This window comes from Phocoena sinus, chromosome 18, assembly GCF_008692025.1.
Source record: "Phocoena sinus isolate mPhoSin1 chromosome 18, mPhoSin1.pri, whole genome shotgun sequence".
NCBI lineage: Eukaryota > Metazoa > Chordata > Mammalia > Artiodactyla > Phocoenidae > Phocoena > Phocoena sinus.
This window is the reverse complement of record NC_045780.1, coordinates 53159908-53174355: the sequence shown is the minus strand read 5'-3', so window position 1 is coordinate 53174355 and position 14448 is coordinate 53159908. Positions and strand designations below refer to the sequence as shown.

General features: G+C 34.4%; 1 protein-coding gene across 15 annotated transcripts in view; it reads left to right on the top strand.

Moving 5' to 3' along the window:
• RBM26 (RNA binding motif protein 26) overlaps positions 1–14448 on the top strand; it is an 82493-nt gene that overhangs the window by 29573 nt on the left and 38472 nt on the right. For 11 of the 15 annotated variants that reach the window (XM_032610809.1, XM_032610807.1, XM_032610810.1 and 8 more), the window contains exons 3-10: positions 1904–1992; positions 2663–2880; positions 4734–4994; positions 5697–5936; positions 6353–6523; positions 6871–7026; positions 11072–11183; positions 12236–12395. In XM_032610809.1, coding sequence (XP_032466700.1) covers positions 4964–4994; positions 5697–5936; positions 6353–6523; positions 6871–7026; positions 11072–11183; positions 12236–12395 — 870 coding nt within the window. In that variant the 5' untranslated portion in view covers positions 1904–1992; positions 2663–2880; positions 4734–4963. The remainder of the gene's footprint in view (positions 1–1903; positions 1993–2662; positions 2881–4733; positions 4995–5696; positions 5937–6352; positions 6524–6870; positions 7027–11071; positions 11184–12235; positions 12396–14448) is intronic. The other 4 variants (XM_032610812.1, XM_032610811.1, XM_032610804.1 and 1 more) reach the window with 3 other exon arrangements.

The following is a 14448-nucleotide window of genomic DNA, read 5'->3' as shown; positions in this document are numbered from 1 at the left end:
ATAAGGTCTGTGAAGCACTTGGCAGAGTGTGTGGCGCAAAGTAGGTTCTCAGTAAATGATAGTTGCTATTATTGTTGAGACATTGTTGTGTGGTGGGTGTGGTTGTGGCCTTTGGTTTTTTTTCACCTGATACTCTGTTTTTTTCCAGATTATATAAGTAATATATGTTCATTATATTTACATATGTGTTATATAATAATATTTATGTATGTATGATATGTATTGTAATTTACATATGTATTTACATATGTATTATATAATTCTCAAATGTATTTTTGTCTCTGTATATCTGAACATATTTGCACACACATATATATATATATATATATATATATATATATAGTTACATGCACATATACATAAGACACCCCCATCACTTCTGTCTTCAGAGGAAGACCAGAAATAATTTTATAACTGCATGTTTTGTACCTAACGGTATAGGGGGTCTGTTAGTAAGGAAGAATGGGATAGTGGATATTGTCTTGGCAACTGCTTATGCAACATAGAGATATGCAATAATTTATTTAAATTTTACCCATTGATGGAAGTCTGGATTGGTTCCAGAATTTTTTCCAGATAATTGCAAATTATATTTTAATTCATGGAAATCTTGAGTAAATCATGGGCTCTTTGTTTGAGAAGCAGTAAGCCTTAGTCTTACATCTGTTGATATAATAATATTTCACCACAGTTGTCTTGAGCAGTTGTGAAGGATATTTATCCCTCATCTTTCAGAACCGAAATGTCAGATGGCAGTCTGGACTTTAAATGCTGTGGGTGTTGTGAAAGTTTGCAGTTGGGCAGGTACCATGGAATGTGACAGTCTGTCAACCTAACTTATTTACAAGAGTGCATGGAAGCAAACTGAAGGGAAAAAATGCATCAGGAGGGTTTTTTGTTTTGTTTTGTTTTTGCAGGGGGGAAGGTTGAAATGGATAGGAAGAGTAGAACAAAAAAAGTACTTACAAGAAAGAAAAAGGCAAACTGTTAAAAGAAGGCTTTTAAGTATTATTTCTCAGAGTTTGGTCTGTTGATAGGATTTCCATTTAATTTATCATCCAGTGTGAGACACTTGACAGTGAGAGGCTTTTACCCAAAGGAATGCTGAAACAGCTGGCATAAACTGGGACATATTTATGCTATCTGTAGACTATGTGCATAAGAATATCTTAGGGTTTTTATTAAACATGCAAAATCTTGAGCCGTATCATATTTACAGAAGCTCATGTTCAATATTTTCTGAATTTGTTTATCCTCTGAATCCTTTTTTCTCTAATAACACCTCTTAATGTCCTGTGGAACCAGTTTTTTGGGCAGCATGGAAAGCTGGTCTAGAGAAAGTAGCACTGATCAAGGGAATGTTTTTCAGGGCTGCATTATATTAATTATATAATATGAATTGTAGGAGAGAGCAATGTATAGCTGTCATACTGCTGTGAGAAACTAGAGAACTGTTTGTTTATTTTCACAGGTATTTTTTTCTCAAATGTTTTCTTTTTCTATGACTTGGTTAATTCTAATGCATTCTCCTTTAGTCCCTAATGTGTTTGGTGCCAGATCAAATCCATGAAACCAAAACTTGAATGGACTTTTGAAAGAAGGAATAAAATTGGCTTTCCATTAATGATGTGTAAAATAAGGACACTTGCTTAAAATGTTTTTCTTGCTACTGTTATCTAAGATAAGCATTTATGAATTTCTTTACCATTCACTTTAACTTTCAGCAAGCCTGTCTTTTATTGTTAAATTAAATGATTGTACTTAGAAGACAAATTTATTTTGTTTAATGCTTTCACAAGAAGACTCTATTGCTCATATTTTAATATCAGTTAAGTCATTGAAACAGTAACATGGCAAGGAATAACTGTTGTTAAACTTGCACACATTTTTCTTTGTGTATCAGATCACAAAAGAGGAAGAACGAGAGAAGAAGTTTTCTAGAAGGCTAAATCACAGTCCTCCTCAGTCAAGCTCCCGATACAGAGAAAATAGGTGATTGATTCTTTGAACCATGTTCAATGTTTAGACATTGCTTTTATTTTATATGAATATTTAGACTTGATTTTCTTTTACATAGGGGTAAGTAATATCTACTCTTTTATTGGTCTAGGAAAGTGATAACTCACTCCTTTTCTACCAAGAATATCTAGGTGAGATTTGTTGGTCCTGGAAGTGAGATTTAGAACAGTGCTCAGCATATGTTTGTTATTGTTATTATTTTTATTCCTAACTGCAAATTCCAGTGAAGTCTTAATGTGAGACCTTTTTTGCCCAAAGTTTCCCTTTAGAGTAAATACATTATTTTTCCCATTAAGGCTTCAAAAGCATTTAGAGTGCAGTGCATGTACTATATGCCTATAAGTATGAGACTGTGTACAAGACAATATATACTACAGGACATATGTACAGATCCCTTAATGTATAGATGCATTTGTGTATAAAATGAAGACGTCAAAAGAGTTCTTTTTTTCCTTAGGGGTTTTAGAGTACTTTAGCAGGTCATGTTCAGGTTTTCAGTTTTTTGAGTTTCCTATGTTTGTATTCTGATGGTGGGATAAAGAATCATGGTGGTACAAGAATAAAATAGAACTTTTGCCTTTAATTGGAGTTTTTCCTGTATCCACTTAAATATTTTCATAAAAGTGATCATATATTTCTTTAGAAGTCGTGATGAGAGGAAAAAAGATGATCGTTCTCGCAAAAGAGATTATGATCGAAACCCTCCTCGAAGAGATTCATACAGAGACCGGTACAATAGAAGACGAGGGCGAAGTCGCAGTTACAGCAGGAGTCGGAGTCGAAGTTGGAGTAAAGAGAGGCTTCGTGACAGGGATAGAGATAGAAGCAGGACTAGAAGCAGAAGCAGGACCCGAAGCAGGGGTAAATAATCCACATATCTGTATATTTTAGTTGGCACTTTCATAGTGAAAAAAATTCTGTATTTGAGGGTTTTAAAATTTGTTTTAATTTTGTCAATGTTATCTTTATTTTTTTCTATTTTGGTGTATTTTGTGGGTCCAAGTGAATGCTTTTTAAAAATTTCTTAAAAAATTTTTATTTTATACAAATTAAAGCCACAATGAATTACCACTGTACACCCATCAGAGTGATTGAAATTAAAAAGACTTGCTTTACCCAGTGTTGGTGAGGATGGAGATAAATTGGAACTCTTTGGAAAACACTTGAACAGTATCTTAAAAATGTTAAGCCTATACCTACCAAATGATCCAGTCAGTCATTCCACTCCTAGGTGTTTACTTAAAAGAAATGAAAGTGTATTTCCACACAAAGACATACACAGATCATGGCAGCTTCATTTGTTATAGCCAAAAGCTAGAAACAATCCAAACGTCCATCAACAGGTGAATGGATGAACAAATTATGGTATATCCATAGAATGGATAAAAAGGAAAGAACTATTGATACATGTAGGAAAATGCATGAATCTCAAAATAATTATGCTGATTGAAAGAAGCCACACAAAAAAGTGTGTGTGTGTGTGTGTGAGAGAGAGAGAGAGAGAGACACACACACAGACATAGAATTTTAGAAAATGCAGACTAATCTATGATGACAGAAAACAACTCAGTGGTTGCCTGGGATAAAGTAAAGGAGGGATGGATCATAAAAGGGAACAAGGATACTTTTGGGGGGTGATGAGTATGTACAGTATATACCTTATTTTGATTGTGATGTTTGGTTTCACAGGTGTATACATAGATCAAAATTCATTAAATTGTACATTTTAAGTATGTTCAGTTTATCATATATCAGACCTCAAAACTATGAAAACAGTTAAAAATTTTCATTTCAGATATGTGAGTTTACAGGAGTGTCTCATTTCCAACATGCATATTTTTCTTTCAATGTGTATTATTGAAAGGGATATATTGCAGGCAGTAGAACAACTAAACACCTTAAGAGTAAAACACCTTTACTCAACTTAGATTTTTACTACCCTTGCGAACTTTATTGTATAGTTACTTGTAGTCTTTAGGAAATAATATTTATGGCTTTTGTGTAAGCCCTGTATTTCTCTGTTACTCTTAGAGTTTTTCCCCGCCCTGTGATCTAGGTGTATTAGGCCTTTCTGCACATTGCTTCACTTAACTGATCTCCTTAATGTCTTTTCTCTTTCCTTGGTAAATTTTCTTTTCTTGGCCCAGTTAATTTCTTTGTGTTTATTATGTACTCCTTTTTCTTCCTCTTTACACATCCATTCTCATCTTCAACAAATAGTGTTCAGTGTATAAAGCCATGCTAGGATCTTTGAATGGATGACAACTAAATATTCACCACAGAAAAAATAACCATACTTGTATATTTTATTTTGTTGGCTAAAGTTATGCATACTAAGATTGCAATGAAGAAAATTTTAAAATTCTCTGCTAAGTAAAGCTCAAAGAAAAATCTCATTAAGTACAGCAAGTTTATGTGTGATTTTTTAGTTTAGGTCATATTGAAAAGAAATTGCTTATCTTGGAACATTGTATATACATTGAATAGTTTTTAAAAGGAGGATTGTGTAAAATTTGAACTTTTTCTCTATGTTTAGCAAAAATATTGGGTTGGCCAAAAAGTTCATTTGGGTTTTTCCATAACGTCTTATGGAAAAACCCAAACGAACCTTTTGGCGAACCTAATATCTATTTCTTAGCTTTGGGGACATGTGTGTTTTTTGTTTTTTTGTTTAATAGAGTGTAGTTTTATAAGTCATTTATATTTTGTTGCAGAAAGGGATCTGGTAAAACCTAAATATGACCTGGATAGAGCAGATGCATTAGAAAACAATTATACTCCAGTCTCTTCGGTACCTAATATTTCATCTGGCCACTACCCTGTACCTACTTTGAGCAGCACTATTACAGTAATTGCTCCTACTCATCATGGTAATAATACTACCGAAAGTTGGTCTGAATTTCATGAAGACCAAGTGGACCATAACTCGTATGTAAGACCACCAATGCCAAAGAAACGGTGTAGAGACTATGATGGTAAGCCTGTCAACTATTTCATGAGGTATCGAATTAATATTTCCAGCTGAGTAACTTCTGTAAATTTAGGTTATACACACTCAAAGACTTATTAACCTATTGGAAATAGTGGGAAATTAGTTTTAATTACTTCATGAATTCCTCAGTATATTACTGAAGTCTTCATTAGTCACCACTGACTATTGAATATTAATTTAAAGATACTGTTTATTTGCACCAAGTCTTAACATATTTTTGGAATTTGCCAAACAAGAGTAATATCTACTGAGTTACCTACCAGGGAATTGGCTACTGAAACATTCTTGACAAAACTGACTTCTTTAGAAATCAGTGGTTATTAGCATGTAAGTAAAACCTAGAAATGTGAATATCACCTATATAAGCATTTTATAAATGAATTGAAGACTCTAAGATTTTACTGTAAAAGTTTTGTAAACTGTATTAAAGCTGTATCATGTTGCTAGCTGGGTTTACTCATTTTAATTTGGTAATATATTTTTTAGTGGGTATGTTAGCTATATTTTCACTTAATATATATTTTATATTACTGGAAATGAGTAGGTAGCTCTTGTGATATGGTTACTTATATTTGCCCAATATTAAAAATATTCCTATTTTTAAATATCTCCACTTTTTTTAACTTAGAGAAAATGTATATGTCCAGCAGTTTTCATATTTCTTTCTAATTGTTCTTCCTCACAGAAAAGGGTTTCTGTATGAGAGGAGACATGTGCCCTTTTGATCATGGAAGTGACCCGGTAGTTGTAGAAGATGTCAATCTTCCTGGTATGCTGCCTTTCCCAGCACAGCCTCCTGTTGTTGAAGGACCACCTCCTCCTGGACTCCCTCCACCACCACCAATTCTTACACCCCCACCTGTGAATCTGAGACCCCCAGTGCCACCGCCAGGCCCATTACCACCCAGTCTACCACCTGTCACAGGTAAGTAAATATGTTTGCCTATACTTATTATCTATCCATTCATAGTCTTTTATAAAAGTTGATAGTTTAATGCTTGATTTTGTTAAAAGTATCTAAAGTAATCCTATAGATGCCTGTTAGGAACTAAGAGTAAGATGCTTCCATCTGGAATATACTCCTTATTTTTCAGGCTGTGCCAAACCTATGGTTTACTGTGGTTTAGGGTGGCCCTGAATTATGCATGTTACTGATGAATCCCAGCTATCTGTAGTCCTTTATAGCTTAAGACAAACCTGTTTTGGAATACATTAAATGAATATTTTACCTTGAAAAACTCATATAGTTGTAAGAGCTTGGTGTTTGTAGATATTATAATTTGCTAAAGGAGAATATCACGTTTGGATATACAATAACTTATTTTATTTGTTTGCTTTCAGATGATATTTCTTATTCTTTGGTTTTGACAGGACCACCACCTCCACTTCCTCCTTTGCAACCATCTGGCATGGATGCTCCCCCAAACTCTGCGACCAGCTCTGTTCCTACTGTGGTAACAACTGGCATCCATCACCAGCCTCCTCCTGCTCCACCCTCTCTTTTTACTGCAGGTGCGGTTTTGGCCCTCTCTGTATTGATAATGTAGTATAGTTTAGTGAAGAGTTTTAGGTGAGGAATTAAAAAATGTCTAGAGAGTGAATTGCTCTATCAAGTCTGTTTTTCTTACTAAAATTATATGGAATAAAATGTAGACATGGTGAATGCACATTAAATATAAGTTCTCAGTTACACTTTTTAAAAAACTAAGTTTTTAATAACATTTAATTTTTATAAGACTTTTTAAAAATACATATGCACGTTAGTTATGAATTAGTAATATGTTACGTAGTTGACTTTTTCTATTATCAGTATAAAAAAAATTACCAAGAGGAGTTTTATAATTGTTTTTTAATTGCAGTTTTTGTATTACCAGATACATATGACACAGATGGTTACAATCCTGAAGCCCCAAGCATAACAAACACTTCCAGACCAATGTATCGACACAGAGTGCATGCGCAAAGGCCTAACTTGATAGGACTAACATCAGGGGATATGGATTTGCCACCCAGAGGTACTATGATGAATCTTTTCTTCTTATCATTTTCATAATATCAAGAGTGGCAAAGCATTTGAAAAGAACAGTCAGTCCTGTGTTTATTGGAGTTGAGTAAGGGATGATGCTTATGTTTGTTCCTTGGATCCTTTGGTCTCACATGAGAGAAAAGGTAATGTGTGGTACCCTATTTGTGGTGTTGGTGACATTTTTTTTTTTTTTTTTTTTTTTTTTTTTTTTATGCGTTACGCGGGCCTCTCACTGTTGTGGCCTCTCCCGTCGCGGAGGACAGGCTCCAGACGCGCAGGCTCAGCGGCCATGGCTCCCGGGCCCAGCCGCTCCGCGGCATGCGGGATCCTCCCAGACCGGGGCACGAACCCGCGTCCCCTGCATCGGCAGGCGGACTCCCAACCACTGCGCCACCAGGGAAGCCCGTTGGTGACATTTTATTCTGTCATCCAAGGGGAAAGGAATTTCCCCAAAGTCCTTATTTTCTAGCTTTTTGGGGGTATATGCTATCATTTGCAGTCTTAATTGGTTCATTTAAACTCTTTAAGAATAATGCTTTAATTCCTAAAGATAAATTCTTTTGTAGTTTAGATCATGAAATTAGCTGTACAAATTTAATGCTTGATACATATTTTAGTTTTGTTTGCTTTTGACATGTTAGAATTTGATACTGGTTTGCTTATAATACTTTAAGCATAAAGAATTATATTTTAGAAAGTGACTTGTTAGCTTTTAAATTTTTCTTAGAGGAGACAGACTTTTTGGTATAATTTCTAAATGGGAGAAGAAGATAGAATTTAGACTGGTCCACAAGCCAGGACAGGAAAAGTGCTATACAGAGGTGCAAACTGATACAAAGGTTCAAAGGAGGGAGAGTTCACATTAATTTGAAAGATGGAGCAATGTTGTGAGACATTATAGAAAATATTATACAGGCCAATAAAAATATATCTTTTTTCCTAACTACTTCAACTAACTTTTAAATCTCATTTTCTTTCCAATCTTTCCTTGCCATCTTTTATTTCTAGTAAAAAAAAAAAAAAAAGTCATGCATTGTCAGTTGTGAATAAAAGTCCAACTTGTTTAAATAAGTAACAGTCTGTACCTAATGTGGTTTAGTAAACTTGTGTTTACTTACACTTTGCACTTTTTTTGTTTGTTCATTAGAAACTGTCAGATTCTGAGCATCTACTTTGAGTGTTCAGAGAACTTTCTGTGGTGGAGGACTGAGGAACGTTTTATCCTGTGAGATCACAGGACAACATTTCATGTGGATGTCCCTTTCCTCCCACACCTTTTTTTTTTTTTTTTTTTTTTTTCTCCCACACCTTTTAAAGTCTCCTTGAGGCATTCTAATGACTTTCATTAATAATAACAGCAATAGAAAAAAGGTTTCTTAACAATTTTTATGTAAGGGAAATAAGATTGTTTGTAATTGAAAAGTAGCCACTTAAGATTATGGCTGTTCATGGTATTTACTCATCCCTTGAGTGTCTCCTACCTGACTAGTTCAGAGAAAACCCCTTCCTTCTTTGGGTCACTACTTAGCACTCATTTTCTTTTCATTATACCAGTATTCCTTGCTCTTGCTGGAACCTCTGACATCAAATCATCTCTTTCTTACCTTGCTGCTTTGGAGTGGCATAAATGTATGCCACTATAGATCAACATTTATTAGACCCATCCCAAATCTAGGACAGTTTTTTGCTGGTGATTGAGAGAAGACAGAAGGATCAAACCCCTTGCACATAAATCTTACCATATAGAAGTTGGAATTATGGTAATTTCAGCTCCACATGCATGTAGTTACAAGTTATAGGAAATGGCTCTATTGAGATATAAATGTCTGGTATGCCTACTTAGAAATTTGAATGCCTTTTCTTAGAGACTCATGATACATAATGATTATTTTATTACTTTTTAAATTTCTTTAGGTACATCATGTACTATTTCTGTAAGCTGGTTTAGGAATATATTTTCCATTAATAACATTGTTTTTATGTACCAGACAACTGATTTAGCAAACCATTTAAATTGAGGATGACCTATACTTTTGTTGCCTTATCTTTTTTCATCCCTCCTCCCCTCAAAATGTTCTCATCTATTGCCCATTTGGTTTGAAATTTACTGGCCTGGATTGGGACATATACATAATTAAAAGTTTATAATATTGTTCATTATATAATTATTATACATTTCTAATAGCCTATAGATGGCCTCATTTACATTTGTCACAGACTGTTATGTGATAACTATATTTTTATGCTTCATACTTTCAACTTTATAGGAAATTATTGTTATTAAACAAATGAAAAAACTTTAGGCCTTTTAATGCCTTGGAATCAAAAAAGTGATAATTGTACTTTCTAGATTTCTAAGGCAGTGGAGAACTTGATAGACACTCCCTTGACTGGATATAGATAGGTAGGAAGAAGGGCTAAGTGGTTTTTCATTTGCCATCAACAAAACCAGTGCTGAAAACGCTAAGCAGAAAAACAATTTATTAAAAAGATATCAGGGGAAAACGCAGTAAATACAGCTAATAGACACATTTACTAATTGTATATCAAGAGGAACTTGCTTCTGTGTGTTTAGCACTCCTTTTAAATAAATAACAGTGAAAAATAAATAAATAAATAAATAACAGTGAAAGAGAATATGAGTGAGGGAATACAGATGAGTTGGAGCAAACACATCACTGCCTTTCTTGGTGAACCTTCAGATAAAGAACATATTAAAGTACAAAAGGATATTGGATAGCTCAAAGACTCTTTAAAACGGCTAGTGAACATGTTTGGGAGGCAGGGATAAGGCCAGAAATTCTGTTGCAGAACTGGTTCTGTGAAGATACCACTTGGCAAAGAAACTACAACTTGCACTGTGAATGCCAGCAGTGCCAGATACTGGATGTTTCCACCTGATCTGCTGTAGAGATGTGGGATAAGTCAGAGTTAGCCAGAAAAAGGGGGTCAATAAAGCACATATATCCTGTGCTACTTTTGTGAAACTGGAAAATCTTTTTGATTAGGAACAGAGGGAGTAAGGGATATGGGGGCGGGGAGATAGGAGGCCAATTAAAGGCGTTTGAAAAATTCTAGAAAAGAGATGATAAGTAGCTAGACTAGGGTAGTAACAGTGGGAAGTAAGAGATTTAAGTTTAGTGGAAAGAGTTGACAACACCTTTAATTTATTGAATTTGGGGACTTAGAATGGGGGTAATGGAGAAGGTGAAATGAAAGACACCAGGTTTCTGTTTTGGATAATTGGGCAGATGATAATATCATTCATTGAGAGGAAGAACAGATTTGGTAGGAGAATCTCCTGCGTGGAGATTATAGTGGTAGCCATAAGAGAGACTGTGCTGAAACAGATCCTAAGTTCTTTTGGTTAGTTATATGTTTAGAAATACTCAGAATAGGAGTTATATAACCAATTTATCCATCTTTTAAGAAAGGAGTTTTAAAATATATTTTTTCCGTGTGGACCAATGTTAGCATGTTTTAAACTTTGGCGTCATTTGGGAATAACAGGTTAAATGTAGTTTTGTGTTTGTCAAACTCCATCTAAGTGTATGTAAAATGTTGAAAGTAGCACATATTTACAGCTCTTTTGCACTGCATTTCAATGTTGAATATTTACCTTTTTTAATTTAACATGATTTTATTTTGTTAATATGCTGATGTTTAAATAAGCAACTCATTTCAGTCACAACTCCAAGTTATTGAGTCTTAGGGTTACTAGACTAGTGTTAAATTTTAAATCTTGTAGATTGTGCATTTAATTTCAAAACTATAAACTCAGCCCCAAGATGATTTTTTTATTATTAATTTGACATATGAGAATTACTGATTATTGTTCAGTTAAGTGTGAAAGGAATTCAAAATAAGTTAAAATCCTTTAGATGACTGTATTTAGATGTACATATATTTCTATTTCTTCTAAAATGTATATTTGGACAAAAATCCAGAACTTTGTTTTTAATGCAGATTTAAGGAGGTGGCTACGATTAACAGAAAATATTAATCTATGCTTTCTTTTCTTTTGTTTCAAACAGAAAAGCCTCCTAATAAAAGCAGTATGAGGATAGTAGTGGATTCAGAGTCAAGAAAAAGAACCATTGGTTCTGGGGAGCCTGGAGTTCCTACAAAGAAGACTTGGTTTGATAAGTAAGCTGGCGGGGGAAATTGAGGAATTTTATTATGCAGTGATCTTTAGGATCGTTGCAGTATTATTGTGACAGTATAGTGGTCTCTTTCAAAATAAAATTTATTCTGTAGGCAGTCCCCAACTAAAGTGTATAGTATTTGTTTTCTAAAAATATGTAAGTTAGTTGTCTGGTACTTGGAAGGTACTTTCTTATAGAAATGATGTGGTGGTTGAGCACATGATTTGTACCTCCCCCTACCTTCACAAAAACAACAACAACCCACCCCTTAACTTAGCAATGTTGTTGAATACTAGCTGTTTAAAGGATAGTCATGACCCTACTCTTAGGGAAGGAAGGAAGGGTTAGGTATGAGAGGAGGCTTTACATGTGGGCAGTTCCTGTTAGGAGTTAGAAAGCAGCCTTTGTGGGGGTAGGGGGAGGCTGTGTGTTTGATGATTCATTTACAAATTTGCATGTTTGAGGAAAGACTGGGATCACACTTTTAGAGCTTTAACATATGTTTAATAATGGATAATTTCTAGTTCTGTTTCTGCCTCTAATTCTGTGATTTAGGGCAAGCAATGTAACCTCCCTGGGCCACAGTTTTGACCCCCTTTCTTCAAGTGTCAAACGTATGGTCTACAATTCTGACTTTTTTTTTTAATTGGAAGGAGGTCGAGACAGTCATTTCTTGCTTTTAATCAATGTTTTGAAGTAGGAAATATCTCAATAAGTTAGCCTTTGCAGAAATGGCAAAGGTTATATAGGCAAATTGACTGAAAGAGGGTGCTAAGAACTTTTCTGCTAAGAATTTTAAGTAGGAGTGGAATAGAAGTGGAAAGGAACAAATGATGAGGAAGAAACCTTCTCATTTGGCTTCCATAAAAGATAATGAACACTACTCATTTGGAAACTTCATTTTTTGAGGAAAAAAAAAATTCCCTTTATCAACTAGCAATTTCAATTTTGAAAAAAAAAATTGAACTTAAGTTGCAAAACTTTATTCCTTTGTACTTGATAGGGATCAGGATTTATAAATGAATGTATCAATTAACTTGATTTTTGTTACAGGCCAAATTTTAATAGAACAAACAGCCCAGGCTTCCAGAAAAAGGTTCAGTTTGGAAATGAAAATACCAAACTTGAACTTAGAAAAGTTCCTCCAGAATTAAATAATATCAGCAAACTTAATGAGCATTTTAGTCGATTTGGAACCTTGGTTAACTTACAGGTAAGAGCCTTGAAGTAATTCTATTGTCTCTGCTTAATTATCTAGAGAGGGAATCTTAATATAGTAAGAAAAATAGTTTTATAAGAAAATATTATGGAAACTTTGGTATTATTCTAAGTTTAGAAAATTGGATATGAAGTGAAACTTTTTATTTTAGGAAAGTGTGTGATTTTGAATAACCTATTTACTTTCAAAAGGCAGGAGACTTGATTGATCTTATTATACACTTTTTACCTAATAGAGATTATCATAAAATTACAGCAAAGTTAAATAACCACAGTGGTAAAATCTAATCTTAAAGTAGTTTTCATTTCCTTAGTTTCACATTAGCAGAATGCTTCAGTCAGATTTATTTTTGCTGCCCCTATGGTGGGACACATTTAATAGATACTTTGGGGGCCCATATACCAGGTAATCCATAATCAGTTTAAACATTTATTTTTTTCTCTTCCACTTTTGAACATCTTTTAAGATAAATATCAGTGTAATTTGTATTTGATTTCCCCTAAAATTAGACCTTGGCTTAGGTATATGTTACTTGTGAGGTTATTTAGTATTGAGTTTACATTATGTAATGTGTTGAAAGTTCAAATAATGTTGGGCTTCTTCTCCAGTTTGTGCAGCATTCTTTTGAACTAAATTATTTCCCATAATTGGATAAGAATAAATGTTAGAGAGTACAGCTTAAGTTGATATTTGGAAAAATTTGTTTTCTTTCCATTTAAAAAATAATATTATAAAAGTAATAGATGAGGGACTTCCCTGGTGGTGCAGTGGTTAAGAATCCACCTGCCAATGCAGGGGACACGGGTTTGATCCCTGGTCCAGGAAGATCCCACATGCTGCGGAGCAACTAAGCCCCTGCGCCACAACTACTGAGCCTGCACTCTAGAGCCCACGAGCCACAACTATTGAGCCCGCGTGCCTAGAGCCCGTGCTCCGCAACAAGAGAAGCCACCGCAATGAGAAGCCTGCGCACTGCAACGAAGAGTAGCCCCCGCTCGCTGCAGCTAGAGAAAGCCCTCAGGCAGCAACGAAAACCCAACGCAGCCAAATCAGTCAGTCAGTCAATCCCTAAAATGAAAAGAAAGTTCAACAAAAAAGGGTGGGGCAGTAGAGATTTACATAGAATTTAAAGAAAATGTGTTCAGCTCTCTGTCTCTTCCATTCTTCTCATATATACCCATAATATTATTACTTTATTGGTAACAATTTACCATGTGTTATTTTGGATTTTTTGTTTTGTATTTCTGTATGTATCTACCTATAAATCAGTATGCAAACTTAAAAATATGTACATATTTAAAAGTATGTGGGTCTCTAGTATACATATTACCCTGTAGTTATTTACTGCATCTTGAATATCTCTAAATATCTTTTTATGGCAATTCGATTTATCTACCACGTTTAGATCTAGACTTTAAAAAGTTCTTTTCCTTACACAGTTAACTACATTAAATTTAAAGAAGTTTAAAGCTGAGGGTTAAAACATGGTATCTCACTATAGTTTCAACTTGTATTTCCTCAGTTACTGGTGAGATTGGTATCTTATCTCTGTACAGGTCCTACTGCTGTATCTGTATACTACCTGCATTATTTATAAAATACATATATTTGAAAGTTAGTTTAAAGAAACCCTTTAGCTTTATCCTAATATAACTGCCCCCCCCCTCTGTTTTACATGAATTACTATTTAATTCTTAACTACTGAGTGGGTATTGTTATCTGGAGCGAGGTTGCTTGGTTCAGGGTCTGTGTGCTTAATCCCTATTTTGTATTGCTTTGCATCACCAGTAGTTTATATAACATACTTTTGAAAGTACTGGTATTATTGAAAGAACAGGAAATTGAACACTAAAAAGCCCTGGATCTACTACTTACTCGTTGTATGGATCTACAGAATCACGTACTCTTTGAATCTTAGTTTCCTTATGTGTAAAATGTGATTGTTGCTATTGTTTTGTAGATCTTACTCCCCCTGCCCACCTTAAATTTTCTTACACTCTTGGAAATATTTTTGTGAGGGTTACCAATTTGGAAAATTTTACAGATG